This window comes from Sapajus apella, unplaced genomic scaffold (assembly GCF_009761245.1).
Source record: "Sapajus apella isolate SASKATOON/1434 unplaced genomic scaffold, GSC_monkey_1.0 scaffold5, whole genome shotgun sequence".
NCBI lineage: Eukaryota > Metazoa > Chordata > Mammalia > Primates > Cebidae > Sapajus > Sapajus apella.
The window spans coordinates 38,914,737-38,933,609 of record NW_022436945.1 but is presented as its reverse complement, the minus strand read 5'-3'; the positions used below and the strand labels follow the sequence as shown (position 1 = coordinate 38,933,609).

The 18,873-nt window shown below is 39.2% G+C and overlaps 1 protein-coding gene across 2 annotated transcripts in view; it reads left to right on the top strand.

Moving 5' to 3' along the window:
* The window catches only part of USP46 (ubiquitin specific peptidase 46), a 73,512-nt gene that overhangs the window by 29,063 nt on the left and 25,576 nt on the right, over positions 1 to 18,873 (top strand). For both annotated transcript variants that reach the window (XM_032274163.1, XM_032274162.1), the window contains exons 3-4: positions 3,184 to 3,397; positions 5,066 to 5,295. In XM_032274163.1, the coding sequence (XP_032130054.1) occupies positions 3,184 to 3,397; positions 5,066 to 5,295 (444 nt within the window). The remainder of the gene's footprint in view (positions 1 to 3,183; positions 3,398 to 5,065; positions 5,296 to 18,873) is intronic.

Genomic DNA, 18,873 nt, shown 5'->3' with positions numbered 1-18,873 from the left:
CTGTTGCCCAGGTTGGAGTGCAGTGGCACAATCTTGGCTCACTGCAACCTCTACCTCCCAGGTTCAAGTGATTCTCCTGCCTCAGCCTCCTGAGTGGCTGGGATTACAGGCATGGACCACCATGCCCTGCTAATTTTTTGTATTTTTAGTAGAGACGGGGTTTTGCCATGTTGGCCAGGCTGGTCTCAAACTCCAGACCTCAGGTGATCCACCTGCCTCAGCCTGACAAAGTGCGGGGATTACAGGCGTGAGCCATCGTTCCAGGCCCCAAATCTGCTCTGACATGTTCTCTCCGTGTTGTCTGGATGAACTGTTCAGCCAGTCTTTGTTTAAGTATGCATCGGTACAACCAGAGTTTTTAAAACGTTACCAGCACATTGCCAATATCTTTAACAGTGTGACTTGGTGATATACCTGAAGCTGGACAGGCTGTGGGGGTAAAACTGGGACCATTTTATCTCAGAATTCCTGGCCTCATTTTTCTGGTGCTCCGCGGTAACTTCTTATAGAAGGCTGGACCCAGCAGCTCTGCTTCCTTGGTAGGTTGATGACAATGGAGTAGTAAGGCAGTAGAGGCGGCATGTCCTCCACCCTCATGAGCTTTCTTCCCCACCTGATCCTTTTCCTCTGGGATATGGGTGTTAAGTGACATCAAATATTAACTTATAAACAACTGGTTTTCTGAATAATTATACTGAGCATAGTCTGTCAGTGCCCAGATGTGGTAAGTAGTAATTTCCCCTGGGAAAGCTGGAAATATTCTCTGCGAGTAAACACTGTCCATGATAGAATGAGAAGAATCTGTGCTTCAGTGTAATACAGAACTTGGTTTGAATTCTGCCTGTGCTATTCCCTGGCTTGTGTGATCTTGGGCAAGTTACTTGCTCTCTCTGAACCTCCGTTTCCCCATCTTACAGATGGGGATCATAATGGGTTCTACCCTTTGGGTGATAATGGAGGGTAAATGAGAGCTATTTATTTATTTATTTATTTTGAGATGGAGTCTCACTCTGTCTCCCAGGCTGGAGTGCAGTGGCGTGATCTTGGCTCACCACAACCTTCGCCTCCTGGGTTCAAGTGATTCTCCTGCCTCAGTCTCCTGAGTAGCTGGGACTATAGGCATGTGCCATCACGCTTGGCTAATTTTTTTGTGTATTTTTAGTAGAGATGGGGTTTCACCGTGTTAGTCAGGATGGTCTCAATCTCCTGACCTGGTGATCCACCTGCCTCAGCGTCCCAAAGTGCTGGGATCACAGGCATGAGCCACCATGCCCAGCTGACAGCTCCTATTTAAAACCCTGGCATGAAGCTGAGGCACACTGTGGACACTCAGTATATGTTAGTTCCTTTCCCTTCCTAGGAGTTGTTCGCTGAATTGGGGCCAAGTGTTACTGAAGGGTGTCCGGGAAAGGTGAGATACTGATAGAAAAGAATGGAAGGAGGGAAGCTAAGTCCTGGAATATAGGGCATTGTGTTGGTGAAATACTGACTTATAATTTTAAAACAAACTTTTTAGCCATTGTGCACAGGCCTCTGCTTAGCCCTGTGAAGAGAGCTATTCAAAGCATGGGAATTCTGCCCTGACTAAGAAAAATACAGATGCAGATTGTGGAGAAAAGAAAAAAAAGAATTAAGGCCGCTTCCTAGTTTGTGTAAGGATTGTGAGATCTGTATTTATTAATAGCTTCATTTATGTTTCCTTTGAATGGTAAGTTATGAAAGTTCCAGCTTCTCTGTACAAAGAGGTTTGTCTCCTGTTACATAATTGTGTCAAAGTAGATTAAGATATAAAAATAGGAAGCCTTCTATCTTAGCATACATAGAAATGTCATGTTAAGTATGGCAGAGCATCTGTCTCGCTCTTGGGTAAACGACACACAAGCCAACAGCCAGTTTTGAGAAGGTGTTCATGTTCTATTTTAATCTACATAGCATTTTGTAATCTGTGTTATTAATCTTGTTAGTTATTTCCTTAGAATTTTTTTCTTTAAATTTTATTGCACACAACAAATTCTTTTTTTTTTTTTTTTTTTTTTTTTTTTGAGACGGAGTTTCACTCATGTTACCCAGGCTGGAGTGCAATGGCACGATCTCGGCTCACCGCAACCTCCGTCTCCTGGGTTCAGGCAATTCTCCTGCCTCAGCCTCCTGAGTAGCTGGGATTACAGGCACGCGCCACCATGCCCAGCTAATTTTTTGTATTTTTAGTAGAAACGGGGCTTCACCATGTTGACCAGGATGGTCTCGATCTCTTGACCTCGTGATCCACCCGCCTCGGCCTCCCAAAGTGCTGGGATTACAGGCTTGAGCCACTGTGCCCGGCCTGCACACAACAAATTCTAAAGTGATAGTCTCAGCTATATTCTTCTATAGAGATGGTCTTGCAGTCAGTTGAAAATCAGTGAGACCTTTTCCCTCTTTAATCATAATGTCAGTATCTATGCTCTGTGAGAGGTATAAAATGTGCCTGGGTGAGCCCTAGTGTGATTGCAGGCTAGGAACTTAGGTGGTATTGTATCGGCACAATTGCTACCTTGGCAGAAGCAAGATCAGGGCCCATTTAGAAGTCCAGAGGGTGGGAAGCTGGGAGAGTAACATGAGGAGGCATTTTTTTTGCCTGCATTGCTCAGGGTTAAGTGAGGAAATGTGGTCTGAGCCAGTGGGCAGGAGCACTGGAATACTGAGAAGGGAAAACCAGCCCCCGTTCAGCTTTGGCTGTTTCAGCCAAGCAAGTGGTTCCTAATTACTGGATTTCTCTTTGATTCATATTTTTATTTTCCCTGTCGTGGGAGTTTTGATGTGTTGCAATGTGCATCTTTTATTTAGTCAGCTGTTTTCCTGGGTCTCCACATTATGTAGATTTTTTTTTCTTTCTCTCTTTTTTTAAGCACCAGCAGGTCTCATTAGACTCTTTATTGAGGCAGAGTGCTTATTATCATTTTAGAGATTTTGATGGGCTAGAGAAGCACCAGAATGATGTGCATTTTTCTTCACGTCTCTCTTGATCAGATGGTCACTGGTGTTTAGCGTAGTTAACTAGTTTTCTAATACGGTGAGCTGGACTCTAATACAGGGACAGCTGGGCCAGTTCATAGAGCAGGGACCTGCTCACCCTCACCACTTATTCCAGAGGTGGCTCATCCTCAGGCGATGACTTGAACCATCCCTGTTGTCCCTTGGCAGTTTGGAAACACATGCTACTGTAACTCCGTGCTTCAGGCGTTGTACTTCTGCCGGCCGTTCCGGGAGAATGTGTTGGCATACAAGGCCCAGCAAAAGAAGAAGGAAAACTTGCTGACGTGCCTGGCAGACCTTTTCCACAGCATTGCCACGCAGAAGAAGAAGGTTGGCGTCATCCCACCAAAGAAGTTCATTTCAAGGCTGAGAAAAGAGAATGGTGAGTAGTATGCATTATAATGTGTTTAAGGCTCTGAAATAAGTAGAATTGACGGTTCTATCTCTCCTCAAAAGCACAAGCTGGGATTTTTTTGAAAAGGGAAAATAAGCATGGTCAACTACTCAGTGTCATTTTTTAAGAAACAACATTTCTTCTCTACCCGGTAGACAAAAAACAAAACCGGATTAGAAACATGCTTAAACATGCACATTTATCATCCCAGTTTAGAATGACCTTTTTATTTGCTCCATTCTGGGCAGGATCATTGTAGTAGAAAAAAGTGTCCAAGGCAGCCTTCGGAGTGGGATACTCATTGTAATAATTGAATAAAGTAGTATTGGCTTAAAAGCTTATCATAAGTGATTAAAATAAGTGCCTATTATCTAATCAGAACCTCTGCTGTTTTAAATATAATGCCTCTGATTTTCATTTGCCTAAGGTAATTGAAGGATATCAAATTGATTGCTTTATATGATTTTTAAAAGTCCTGATTTTCTTCGTTTTTCTATCATCTGCTTTTAGGGGATTGTTGGGAGAAACTAGGTGTGTATTCCAGAAGTTCTATGTGAGCAATTTTTATGACTATAAAAGTATTGGTTATGGCAATTACTATTTATCTTAGATCCACCCTTACTCCATCAGATGTGCCTGGTTAATCAGGTATTTGTTTTATAAAGTCTTGTTTAACTTGATCGCTGTCTTTTGAAGTTACAGTTTATACATATCAGAATAAAAATTAATTTGAGTGGAGAAGGAAGCAGAGCACTGTCTAGTTGTGAACATGATTAATAAGGAAGGTTCACAGCTGCATTCATCTCTTGATTGTTTGTCCTTATGGCAGGGAGCAGCAGTAGGCTTCTGGAATCATTTGTATTTGGTTTCAGCACATTATCAGATAGATGCCTCATCTCCAGTCTGTGTTTCATCTAAGCTGCTTCCAGGCTGGTCCAGGGTTTAATATGGTCTTTGAAAAGGGACCCCAGTTGCTCTGAATAAATTACTCAATGAATAATTAATTGATCATTGGTGGTTATATCATATTAAAAATTGATATTTTATCAGGGAACTTGTCTGGTAACTTCTGTTCTTTTGTGGAACAAATAAAACTTGGTAGTTTTATATAAATGTGATGCCTTCAGGGAGATATGGGAAATTTGTTCTTGATGGGTGGCAGAAAATGGAAATAAATTTTAAAATTATTTGGAAGCTTACTCATTGAAGCTGCCTGGTAGAGATGAGTATATTTATATTCCATACCTGTCCACCCTTTCAGTATAAAAATTGAAGTATGGGCTGGGCATGGTGGCTCAAGCCTGTAATCCCAGCACTTTGAAAGGCTGAAGTGGGTGGATCATGAGGTCAAGAGATCGAGACCATCCTGGCCAACTTGGTGAAACCCCGTCACTACTAAAAATACAAAAATTAGCTGTAGGTGGTGATGTGTGCCTGTAGTCCCCGCTATTCAAGAAGCTGAGGCAGGAGAATCGCTTGAACCTGGGAGGCAGAGGTTGCAGTGAGCCAAGATCGTGCCACTACACTCCAGCCTGGCAAAAGAGTGAGACTCCGTCTCAAAAAGAAAAAAAAATTGAAATATGGCATGTAACATTTGAGTAGATCCATTTGCTTTTTAAGAACCAGAGACTGAAATAACTACCTTCTCCTTTCCAGATCTCTTTGATAACTACATGCAGCAGGATGCTCATGAATTTTTAAATTATTTGCTAAACACTATTGCGGACATCCTGCAGGAGGAGAAGAAACAGGAAAAACAAAACGGAAAATTAAAAAATGGCAACATGAACGAACCTGCGGAAAATAATAAACCAGAACTCACCTGGGTCCATGAGATTTTTCAGGGAACGCTCACCAATGAAACTCGATGCTTGAACTGTGAAACTGTAAGTGCTAGGGGAGCTTTCACGTAACTCGCATGTTCATATTCATGTAGGCTGTGTTGCATGTGATTGCAATGTGGTATTATAGCATTTAGCAGTTATTTGCAGTGTATGTAAACGATCCTGTTTGTGCATATGAAACTCAAGGGCAAACTTTTGGAAGCACGTATCCATCCAAGATGTCTCAGCAGGCTGAAGCTGAGTAATGAAGGAAAATCTCCTCAAATGCTGAATTGTTTTGCACCATGGGCAAATTTTGGGGTCTGCAGATTTACCTGTTGAATTGTATATCAACCAGTTATCTTGCAATTTGGTCATGGGGAGGTCATGTGTGGTGTGGAATGGGACCATCACTCCAGTTTAGAGGCAGTTAGCTGTGGTATGTTGAAGTCAGGCTACACTCCTGTTTCTATAGCAGTTAACTGGGTATTTGGGGCAAGTTACTTAGAGCACTCTTTTGAGGGTTGGATGAGCTTATGTGTTTGAATGGGTCTGGCACATGGTAGGCACTTAATGTTAATTGAATTTGAAGACATGTTCTCCAAAGCATGATTCAGGATGTCATATTTGCTTGGCATGTTTAACTTCAACCCTGTGGGTGGCCTCATATTTTGCTGTGTAAGAGCTGAGCCCTGGAGCCAGGCTGCCCAAGTTTGTATGCTGGCTTTTCCACTTAATAGCTAGTGGATCCTGAGCAAATTATTAATCTTCTCTGTCCTCACTTTCCTCATCAATAAAATGAGGATGATGAGAGTGCCCATCTCGGAGGGTTGGTGGGAGGATTAAATGAGTTGATACCTAGAGCCATGCTTGGCACCTGGCAAGTAGGCAGTAAATGCCAGCTGTTATGATTATTTATTATAACTACTGCTGACAAGAGAAAGACTGTGGGTTCATCAGGGAACTCAGTTTCTTGACATTGTATGAAACATTCTATAGGATTGTGCATTTTTCTGGAAGGGGAAGCAGTAGCTTTTGTCAGATTCTGCGAAGAGCCTGTGTCTTAGTTTGGTCTGCTATAACACAATCCATCGCGGGGTGCTGAAACAGAAATCCATTTCTCACCGTTCTGGAGGCTGGAAGTCCCAGATGAAGGTGCTAGCAGGGTCGGGTTCTTGGTGAGGACCTTCTTTCTGCCTTGCAGACAGCCACCTTCTGGCTGTGTCCTCACTTGGTGGTGACACAGAGAGGAAGCAAGCTCTCTTGGGTCTCCTTTTATAAGGGTACAAATCCTATCATGGAGGGTTCTACCCTCATGACCTGTTTGCCTCCCAGAGGCTCATCTCCAAATACCACCACATTAGAGACGAGGGTTTCAATGTATGAATTTTGGGAGGACACAGACATTCAGTCCATTGCGAGCTGTGACCGAAAAATGTTGAAGAAATGTAGATTTACACATCAACATCTATGTTAGGGGAGAAGTTTTTTGGGTTTTAGCAGTCTTTCTTCCATCTTTTTAAACAATTTTTGAGTCAAGCATTCTGTTTTACTCATCGTAGACACAACTAGTAAACATAGCTAAACAAAAAGAGACTAAAAGTTACCAGTAATCTTCCCACCCAGAGACAATGAATTTGTAACGTTCTAAAAATTGTGACCACATTAGCCCAGAGATAACCACTTGAACATTTAAAAATATATCCTGTCAAAACATTTTCTGCACATAAGTATGCCAGTAAGTATCCAGAGACCTTCCCTCCCTGCCACTGTCTCTGTATTGCTCTCTCTTCTCTCCCTCCCATTTTCCCTCTGTTCCTTTCTACTTTATATTCCAGTAAAATACACGTGACTACAAAAGTAGAGGCACTTGTATGCTATATCCCCTGTGTGTATTATTCAGGGTCAGTGATTGTTAACACTGGCCAATCCTCATCCTCCTCCCCACCCTCACCTTTTTTTCCTTGCAATTTATTTTTTGAAGAAATCAGAGTGTTTGTCCTGTAGCATTTCCCATATTCTGGAAACATCCTTGTGGTGTAGTTTAACATGTACAGTAAAATGGCAGTATGTTTCTACCACCCTACTCTTTGTTTTTATTTTACTTTATTTTATTTCATTTCATTTCATTTTATTTTTGAGATGGAGTCTAGTTCTGTCACCCAGGCAGAAGTGCAGTGGCTCAATCATGGCTCACTGCAACCTCTGCCTCCTGGGTTCAAGTGATTCTCCTGCCTTAGCCTCCCAAGTAGCTGGGATTATAGCTGCCCTCCACCACACCTGGCTAATTTTTGTATTTTTAGTAGAGATGGGGTTTCACCATGTTGGTCAAGCTGGTTTTGAACTCCTGATCTTAGGTGATCTGCCTGCCTCAGCCTCCCAAAGTGCTGGGATTATAGGTGTGAACCACTGTGCCTGGCCCCTACTCTTTGTTTTTAGTTAATCTGTCTATTTTATATTCATTGTTCTCTCTTCTTTTGGATCAATGAAATATTTTTCATTTTTTTGGCATCTACTTTATTGCATTTCCAAATTCATTTAGAGGTTACTGTAGAGATTACAACATGTATCCTTGACTTATTTCATTTTTTTCCCACTTTCCAGCAGTGTTAGAGTCTTTAATATACTTTACCTTCCTTTCTGTCTTTTGCGTTACCATTTTATGATGAGCACGTGAATTTTAACATATTTCATGTGTTTTAATCCATTATAGTTTTTTATTCTTATTGATATTCAGTTTATTTTCAGAATAACTTTGTATACTTTTAAACATCAAAATTAGGGCTATATTGTAAAATATGACAGTTGACAGATTTTCGTCTTTTTCATTTAATAAAGGTATACTCCTTGGCACCATCCTTACCCCATCTCTTACATCTATTCTGTTGCCACTCCCTGTCTGCTGTATCTCCCTTAATATAGTTTTCTTCCTCCCCGCTGCTCCTATCCTGGCTCAGGCACCCATCAACTGTTGGCTGGCAGTCTCAACTAAACTACTGTAGTAACTCCTACTGGATTCTCTGTTTTTTTCCTCTGGCCTTCCTCCATGTTACTCTCCTACCTAAAGTATAATAGTGGCCTGCAGTCTCATTGAAAATACCAGTGCCTACAAATTCTTATGTAATCTGGCTCTGTCTGTCTCTGCAGGGTCATGTTTGCTATTCTGTTTCTTACTCTAGCTTTAGCCGGCGTCTCAAGCCTTTCAAACCCCTTCCTGCTTCAGGCCCTTTGCACATGCTACTTTCTGTCTAGAATGCACACCACCTGCCCCTTTTGCTTAACTGAATCCTCTTCAGGTTTCATCTTGGGTTAAATCCTGAGAAAGGCCTTCTCTGAACTTCCAACTTAATGAAGTCTCCTTATATATATAATCTTACAATACTCTACTCTTCTGTGATAGTACTTTCTTGTATTTATATATTTATCTATATGTATTTTTTATGCAGAATCTATCTTTCTTACTAAACCATAAGATTGATGAGGAAGGGATAATGTCGGTTTTGCTTTTCTCTCTGGTGCCCAAAGAATATTTGGCATGTAATAATTACTCAATAAATAGTTGGGTGAATAAATAAATGAAAATGTTTGTCATGTTTCTTGAAAAAGAAAACTATATGTTATGGGAAAATGTTTTGCTGTAGTTCATGAGCTAAATTGAGGAATGATTCATAGCTAACCCTGGTCTAGACTGGTAAATCCTGAAATTATTTTTTAAATTAGGAAATATATCATTTTTATAAGCAGTATGTGTGTGTATAAAGAATAGTTTTAAAAATCCATATGCCCAACACCCTATAAAAAATGGAACATTATCAATAACTTTGGAACCCTCTGTGTACTTCTTTGCAATTTAATTTTCTTCTCAATCTCTTCCTTTGCCCCAGAGGTAACCACTGTCTTCCATTTTGTGTGTCAATACAACTTTTTCTTTGTAGTTTTACACACTAGACATTTACTCAGTTCTGCATGTTCATGGCTTTTATATAGATGAAATCATATACATGTATTCTTCTAAACTTGCTATTATCATTAAAGGTTATATTAATATTTTTGAGAATTGGCTGTTTCTTTGTAGCGTGTTTCATTTATTGTTATCATTTTGTAGTATACCATTGTAGGAATATACTGCAGTTTGTTTTTCTGTTCTTCTGTGGTGTTTCTAGTTTTTGGCTTATAGACAATGCTGCTACAAACCATAGGCCACATGGGCAAAATTCTGTCTGGGGTATCCTTTTGGGAGCACAATTGCTGGCCATAGGGCATGTACATCTTCAGATTTCCTAGGTAATGCCAAATTGTTTCTAAAGTGGTGGTAAGTTAGTTACATTAATAGAGGGTTTTTTTTTCTTTGCTTCTTTATTTCTTTTTTTTTTTTTTTTTCAGACAGAGTCTCACTCTGTTATCCAGGCTAGAGTGCAGTGGCGCAATCTTGGCTCACTGCAACCTCTGCCTGCCAGATTCAAGCCATTCTCTTGTCTCAGCCTCTGGAGTAGCCAGGATTATAGACACACACCACCACGCCTGACTAAGTGTTATATTGTTAGTAAAGACAGGGCTTCACCATGTTGGCCTGGCGGGTCTCGAACACCTGACCTCAGGTGATACACCCGCCTCAGCCTCCCAAAGTGCTAGGATTACAGGCATGAGTCAACACCCAGCCACATTGAGTTTCTAATGTTGCCTTCACTTTGTATTTTTGTAATAAACTGAATTGGGACTTAATCTTTTATATACATTTTTGGATTGTGAGATCTAAAATTTTGTTTTGGATTATTTGCCTCTATGTGTATTACTGAGATTGGCTTGAACTTTTCCTTTCTCTATTGTCTGGTTTTGCTATCAACATTCTTGTAAAATTAGTTCTCTCTTTTGTTTGGAATAACTTCTGTAAGTTTTTATCTACTTGTTCTTTGAACGTTTGCTAGAACTGATGACCTATTTTTGCATATCTGAAATATATAGTTCAGTTTGGCTTGTTTTTGATATTTGTATGAATGGAATCGTAAATATGTATCTTTTTGTGTTTTGCCTTTTGCTCAGTATCCCTTGTGAGATTCATTTATGTTGTGTGATGATTTAGTTTATTCATTTTTATTGCTGTATGGCATTCTATTGCATGAACATGCCACAGTTTACTAATTCATTTTCTGTTGTTGGATATTTGGCTGTTACCAATTTGGGACAATATGAACAATGCCGCTATTAACATTTTAATACATATACTCTAGTGCACATAAACTCAGTTTCTCTAGGATATGCACATCAAGTAAATTTGTTAGGTCATATGGTATGCTTATCATTAACATTATTAGAAAGCGTCAAATTCTCAAAATGGTTATGCCACTTTACACACTCAAAGTATGAGTCCTTTCATTTCTCTGCATCATCTATCCCTGCTAGTCTCAGATATCTTCACTTTTGCTAATCTATTGGCTCTGGGGCAGTATTCTTTTATTCAGTAAATATGTGGATTGTTGTTTTTTTCTCCACATTTGCTATGTAAAAGCCTGAGGCACTGAGGATACAGTGACAGCCCTGGCTTTCTGGAACTTCCAGCATGGAGACAAACTTTAATGATAAAATGAATAATTAGTTACGTAATTATAATTGCAAGATGCCGTAAAGAAGAACAGAGTACTTGTGAGTTTATGATATGGGAACCAGAACAAGGGGGCTTCAGTTCCTACATCGGCAGCCAAAAAACCTGCACCAGACTCTACAGTAACACTGTTGCTAAATCCATCTTTACTCTGTCGATTTTCAGGAAGATTCAGATGATAGGCTCAGACACATCTGTAGCTTTTTTTTTTTTTTTTCCATCTATGAACAGGTCAACTGACCCCAATAAATGCAAATATTGCATTTTTAAGTATTTATATTACAAAAGCTTTTACCTAGCTTGTTAATTGCCTGGAGGGTTATCATGAGTGAGAATCCTGTGCCCAAAAATTCCATTGAAAAATTTTGGATGGTACTGTAGTATTTGTTATCATGGGAATTCCGACTGTTTATACTTGCCTTGTGGAAGTAGATGCAAGTGTGTGGGTATGTCTTTCTGGAAAATGGGGCAATCTGAGAAAGCTACTTCGCCCCCCTCGAAATGATGAGATAGTTTGAGGCAAGAGTGTTTTTTCTCTGGAGTTACTTGGATAATGACCATTTTCTTAGATCCTTCAACTGGATGGGATCCTAGCAGTCATTTAATCTTTTTTCTCTGCCAGTGCCGAGGCCCTTCAATGATATCCTACCCAGTTGGTCAACAGCATTGGATGGACCCCATCCAGAGGCAGGGAACTCAATCTCCCGAGGTGTTGCATTCCGTTTTTAGAAAGGTCTCATTGTTAGAAAGCCCTGTACTTTCTAAGAAAACACAGAGCCTGCAGGCTTTTTCTGTTACTGTAAAGTGTTGAGAACTTAGTGTGCAAGAAGACCTATTGGGAAAGGTTTCCTTCATAGGATGAGAAAAGGGGAGCCTCTTTTGAGTAACATCCTCTGCCTAGCGCAGACAGCCTTTAGATGGTGCTTCAGTCAGAATTGCCAAGACCCATGTTTGTGAAGTCTCACTGTGGGATTGAATGGCACTAGATCCTGAGCAGCAAATTAGCCCTTGGGGGCACCTTGCCATTGTCGCTGCCCCAGCTGCTAGTTCCTTCCTGGAAAACTTTTTTGTCAGCCTTCATGCTTTCAGAAAACAATGATTTTTTTTTTCCGCCCCTGGGTCTCACCCTTTGTAAATGTTCCTTATGATTGCAGCACAAATGTCAGCTGAGAGATTTATGGAGACAAACAGTTTTATTCTGCAGTAGACTTGGAGAGTCTATTTTAAGGGGTAATTCATTGCTGACTTTTCCAGATAACCTTGATAAAGGTACTTCAGAATTGGGGCTTGGGGATATTCCACTCTAGCCTTACATCCTCCCTTGGTTATTCTTTTGTTTGGGTCATAAGATTTGTTAGGCCAGTTGGAACTTAATTTTGCTGTTGTTTATTTAAATTTTCTCTCTCTACATTTAAGCTGAGCTTTTGCCCTACAAATATCTGTTTTTGTTTTCTTTTTTCTATGCTTCTCAATGGCTTTAACACGTTTATATCTGTTACTGGAGCCAAAAGTTTGTTTTAAAAACTGCTTTAACAAGTACCAATTTTATAGCTCCTCATTGCTTTGTTTGCAGAGGTTCAGATTGATCCAATAGAGCTTCTGAGGCCTTCACAGACAGGAGTAGGGCTGGGTGATGGAGGGAGGTATCATACTTAATGGAGATTCTGAGTCCCAGAGATTCATTCAAATTGGCTGTAGTTGCACTTTTCCCAAGCCCACCATTGGGTACCTTTTTAAGCCAGCACATTTTCAGCTCATGATTGAACAGTGCAAAACTGCCGCCTCATCACCTTTTCTACTAAGCCCAAGAAAGGAATATGGAGATTTAGCAGCTGACTTTATCTGTTTATTTATTTAGAGTCAGGGTCTCCCTCTGTTACCCAGGCTAGAATGCAGTGGTGCACATCTCGGTGCCTGGCTATTCAGTAAATTTTTTTTTTTTTTTTTTTGAGACGGAGTCTTGTTCTGTCACTCAGGCTGGAAAGTGGTGTGATCTCCACTCACTGCAACTTCAGGCTCCTGGGTTCAAGCGCTTCTGCCTTAGCCTCCCGAGTAGCTGGGATTACAGGCACCTGCCACCACACTCGGTTTATTTTTGTGTTTTTTAGTAGAGTCGGGGTTTTACCATGTTGGCCTGGCTGGTCTCAAACTCCCGACCTCAGGTGACCTGCCCACCTTGGCTCCCCAAAGTGTTGGGATTACAGGCATGAGCCACTGTGCCCAGTCTAAAATTTTTTGTAGAGTCTGGGTCTTACTATGTTGCCCAGGCTAGTCTTGAACTCCTGGCCTCGAGTGATCCTCCCACGTTGGCCCTCCAAAGCACTGGGATTACAGGTGTGAACCACTACTGCGCCCAGTCTGAATATGATTTTAATTAAGAATTTAGCAAAGCTCATGATTTATATGTACACCCCATATAGTAATCTATTTCATTAATTGATTTGTAGTTAATCACTTTAAAAAGAAGATTAAGTGAGGTCTCTTCTATGCTTTTTAAACTAGAGTTTGTGAGAGACCTCCATGCTGAAAATTGAGGGAGAAAAAAAGAGAATAAGATATAGCTTGCACTTGCTAAGAGTATTGTAGTCTCTTAGTGATAGATGTTTCCTTGGAGACAAGCTGTATTTTCAGTTAGACCAGAATGAGATCCTTGTGTGTGGAAAGAAAATGGTTTTCTTTTCTGGCAGCTTTCTTAGAAGAGAGAGAAGCAAAAAAACAACAACAACAACAACAACAAAAAACCCAACGACAACAAAAAACACCCCACAGAACCCCCAAATCAACATCCTTCCTCTCCACCCCCCTCCAAAAACGTTATTTGATCATTAATTGCTTTTGATGATGTCAGTCTAGGGGAAGGAGAAAGAAAAATGCAAATGGAAAGGTTTAGCGCCATGTTTGATATCCCCCACAGGGTTGATTCCTCTGAGCAGTGCTTTCACACACTCTAATTCTAGTAGCAGTTTGCATTTGGAATTGAGAAAGGTACAGTAACTGTCTTCAGTTAATGAATTACATTTGTCCTGTTTCTCCCTCTCTCCAAAACCATTAAGTTGAGAAAAAGATTTGCGTCCAACAGGACAAAATGTTTTTGTTTTTATTCCCTTCTTCGTGTAAGAGCTTAAGTAGAATGAGATCCTGGCTATCTAATTTATTTATGGTTTCAGTTGGCTGTAATCCTCATATTTCAGAGAAGGGCCATTTAGGTTAAGGAAAAGGTTCTGCTTAATTAAGGAACATACTGTGGATTATTTTTTAAAAATCAGAAACAGAAATGAATAAAAAAATCATAATTCTACCACTCAGATGCCACTGTTGTCATTTAGATGTCTTTCCATTTGTTCAGTCTTCTGTTCAGTTATTATTTATTTAGTAAATATTTATTTTCTGTTCAATGCTGGAAATTATTTTAGGTACCAAGGATACAGCAGTTAAAGTAGAAAAATGTCTTTTCTTTTATTTACCAATATACAGATGTAAAGCTATAAATTTCCCTTTAAGCACTGGTTTAGCTGCATGCTACAAATTTTGATGTTATGTTTTCTTTGGCATTAGTTCAAAATATTTTCTGATGTTTCCTGTGATCTTTTTTATTTGATCCATACATTAATTTAGAAGTATGCTGTTTAATTTCCAAACATTTGGAATTATTGGTCTATCCTGGTAAGTGTACCATCTGCCCTTGAAAACAGGATCTCTAGGCCAGGCAGCACTGTGGGAGGCTTAGGCGTGCAGATCACCTGAGGTTGGGAGTTTGAGACCAGTCTGGCCAACATGGTGAAACCCTGTGTCTACTAAAAATACAAAAATTAGCCAAACATGGTGGCACACACCTGTAATCTCAGCTACTTGGGAGTCTGAGGCATGAGACTCACTTGAACCCAGGAGGCAAGAGTTTGCAGTGAGCTGAGATGGGACCTCTGCACTCCAGCCTGGGTGACAGAGCGAGACTCCCTCTCAAAAAAAAAAAAAAAAGAAAGAAAAAAAAGAAAGAAAGAAAAGAAAAAGAAAACAGGATCTCTCAATGTCAGAACTAGTAACATTTTGGATCAGATAATTCTTTGTTGTTGGGGACAGCCTTGTGCATTATAGGATGTTAAGCAGCATCTCTGGCTTCTACCGGCTAGATGTCAATAGCATCTCCCAAGCCACGGCGTTGCAGAATGTGTCCAGACATTGTCAGATGTCCTCTGGAAGCCAAATTTCCCCTGTTGAGAACTACTGGATTGAAAAGAATATTTGGCAGTTGTTGGGTGTAGCATTCTATGATTGTTAGTAGGAAGGTTGTTTGATAAAGTTATTCAGATCCTTTATGTCTTTGTTGACTTTCCCCCCACTAGCTTTTCTTCCAGTTTCTGGAGTGTTAAAATATTTTTGTGGGATTGTCCTATTTTTCCTTTTAATTTCTGTCCATTTTTGTTTTATGAATTTTTTGACTTTTCGAAAACAACTTTGGTGAGGTATAATTTACATGCTATAAAATCTATCCATTTAGTGATTTTTTTAAAGTAATTTGCTGAGTTGTGCAACCAGGACTGTAACCTAGTTTTAGAAAATTTTCATCACATCAGTGAGATCCTTCATATCTGGCAGTTAATTCCAGTTCCCAGTTTGAGGTCACTGCTAATCTGCTTTTTGTCTTTAGAGATTTGCCTTTTCTGGATGTTTTATGTAAATGGAATCATATAACATGTGGTCTTTTATGTCTGACTTCCTTCACTTATATAATGTTTTTGAGGTTTGTTGGTGGTATAGCACGTATCAGGAGTTCATTCCCTTTTATCAGTGAAATAGTGTTGTAGCTTCATGTATTTTTGAGGCTATGATGGGGGCGTTCCATATTTGATTGTTGTGTTTTTCTTATGAGTTGACATTCTTATCATTAGGAAATGTCCTCTTTTATTTTTCTTAATAATTTTGTCTTAAGATCTATTTTATCTTATATTAGCCGTCTGCGAACTTATGCCAACTTTTTGCATAGTATACCATTTTCCAACCATTTACTTTAAACTTGAGTCTTTACATAAAAAGTTTATGTGGATGGCATACAAATTGGTCTTGCCTTTAAAAAAAAAAATCTTCCCTTCAGTCTTTGTCTCTTATTTGTAATTATTAGTCCATTAATGTGTATGGTATTATTGATAAAGTTGGGTTTGGGCTGCCATTTTATTTGTTTTCTATTTATTTTCTCTATTTTTTTTTTGTTCTTCTGTTCCTCTTGTGTATTTTCTTTTTGAATTATTTGAATATATATATTTTTATTATTCCATTTTAATTTTCCTCTTGATCTTTTCTGAGTACATTTCTGCCTGCCTGTGTGTCTTTTTAGTGATTTTGCTAGAGATTACGATAGATATTCTTCACTTTTCACAGTATCCTTACACATAATAATGATACTATTTCACATAAAATAGAGAATGTGTATAAATATATAGATACATATTCCCTCTGCTCCTACCCTACCTTGTTCTTTATGCTGTAGTTGTTATATGCACTATATTTATGTTGAATATAAAACCCCACAGGATAGTGTTATACTTTTTCCTTTAAAGAGTTATGAATATTATATAAAAATTAAGAGGAAAAAAAGGTTTTGTATTTGCATAAATATTTATCATTGTTGATGCATTTTATTGTTAAGGATCTGGATTTCAAACTGGTGTCATTTCTTTTTGGCTTGAATTTCCTTTAACCTTTCTTGTGATGCAAGCCTGTTATATCAATGAATTCTCTTCATTTGTCTTCTTCATTTTTGAATGACCTAGTTATGGCATATAAGAATTCCAGGATGATAATTTTTTTTTCTTTCAGCACGTGAAAGATGTCTTCTGGCCTCCATAATTTCTGATGAGAGATCAGCCACCAATTGAATCATCCTCTTGTAATCTAATATATCTTTATTTTTCATGTATTTTTATTTTTTGGCCTAGATGTTTCAGCTTTGCTTTTTATTTTCGGTTTTCAACAGTTTGGCTGTGAGGCACCTTGTCTGACCTTCTTTGTGTTTACCCTGCTTGGTGTTGGTTGAGTATCTTGAATCTATTAATGGATGTCTTTTATGAAATTTGGGAAATATTCAGCCAATATTTTCTCTAGTAGTTCTACTGCCCTGTTCTCCCTTTCCTCCCTTTCTGGGACTCTGATTATATGTATAGTATTATCTAAAAAGAGTCTTAAGGATCTGTTAATTTTTACTTCAGTCTTTTTGCTTCAGTCCTCATTGGATAATTTCCATTGATCTGTCTTCAGATTCACTTGTTCGTTCTTTCCTCTGTCATCTCTACTTTGCTGTTAAATTCATTCAATGCATTGTGTTTTTCAGTTCCAGAATTTCTATTTGATTCTTTTTTATTGTTTCTCTACTGGGATTTCATATTTTTTGATGCGTTGTGAATATGTTTTAATTTACTGATGATAGTAATAATGGCTTCTTTTTTTTTTTTTTTTTGAGACGGAGTTTCGCTCTTGTTACCCAGGCTGGAGTGCAATGGCGCGATCTCGGCTCACTGCAACCTCCGCCTCCTGGGTTCAGGCAATTCTCCTGCCCCAGCCTCCTGAGTCGCTGGGATTACAGGCACGCACCACCATGCCCAGCTAATTTTTTGTAGTTTTAGTAGAGACGGGGTTTCACCATGTTGACCAGGATGGTCTCGATCTCTTGACCTCGTGATCCACCCGCCTCGGCCTCCCACAGTGCTGGGATTACAGGCTTGAGCCACCGTGCCCGGCCTCTTTTTTTTTTTAATACTGAAGAATAACTTTTTTTTTTTTTTTTGGAAAAAATAAGAGAAAAAAAGAAAGAAAAGAATAAAAGAGAGAAAAAAAGAGGAAGAGAAAGAGGGAGAGAGAACGGCAGTCTTGCTTTATTGCCCAGGCTAGAATACAGCCTAAAAATTGGTATTGAAAACCTCTTTTATGCCAATAATTGTGCTTAACAATGGAGACAGGAAGGAATAAGGGAGGAAAATAACAAGCAGCCAACCAATATTTCATTTAAACCTGTGAAATGCTATGCAATTACTGAGGAGTGATTTACTTCCAATTATGTAGTCACTTTTAGAGTAGGTGTGATGTGGTGCTGATAAGAATGTATGTTTTGTGGATTTAGGGTGGAGAATTCTATAAATGTTTATTAAGTTTACTTGTTCCGGGTCTGAGTTCAGGTCCTGGATATCCTTGTTAATTTTCTGTCTCGTTTCTGTCTGATATTGGCAATGTAATGTTAAAGTCTCCCACTATTATTGTGTGGGAGTCTAAGTCTCTTTATAAGTCATTAAGAACTTGCCTTATGTATCTGGGTGCTCTTGTATTGGGTGCGTATATATTTAGGATCGTTAGCTCTTCTTGTTGCATTGATCTTTTTACCATTATGTAATGTCCTTCTTTGCCTCTTTTGATCTTTGTTGCTTTAAAGTTTATTTTATCAGAGGCGAGAATTGCAACTCCTGCTTTTTATTTTATTTTATTTTATTTTATTTTTTGCTCTCCATTTGGTTGGTAAATCTTCCTCCATCCCTTTGTTTTGAGTCTTTGTGTATCCTTGCATGTGAGATGGGTCTAGATGCAGCATACCGATGGGTTTTGGCTTTTTATCCAATTTGCCTGTCTGTGTCTTTTGATTGGGACATTTACTCAATTTAAATTTAGGATTAATAATAATATATGTGAGTTTAATACTGCCATTTGTTGCTAGCTGGCTGTTTTACCCGTCAGTTGATGTAGATTCTTCATTATGTTGATGCTGTTTACCTTTTGGTATATTTTTGGAATGGCCGATACTGGTCGTTCCTTTCTATGTGTAGTGCTTCTTTCAGAAGCTCTTGTAAAACAGGCCTGGTGGTGATGAAATCTCTGAGTACTTGCTTTATTTTTCCTTCACTTATGAAGCTTAGTTTGGCTGGATATGAAATTCTGGGTTGAAAGTTCTTTTCTTTAAGGGTGTTGAATATTGGCCTCCACTCTCTTCTGGCTTGTAGGGTTTCTGCTGAGAGATCTGCTGTGAGTCTGATAGGCTTCCCTTTGTGGATAACCTGACCTTTCTC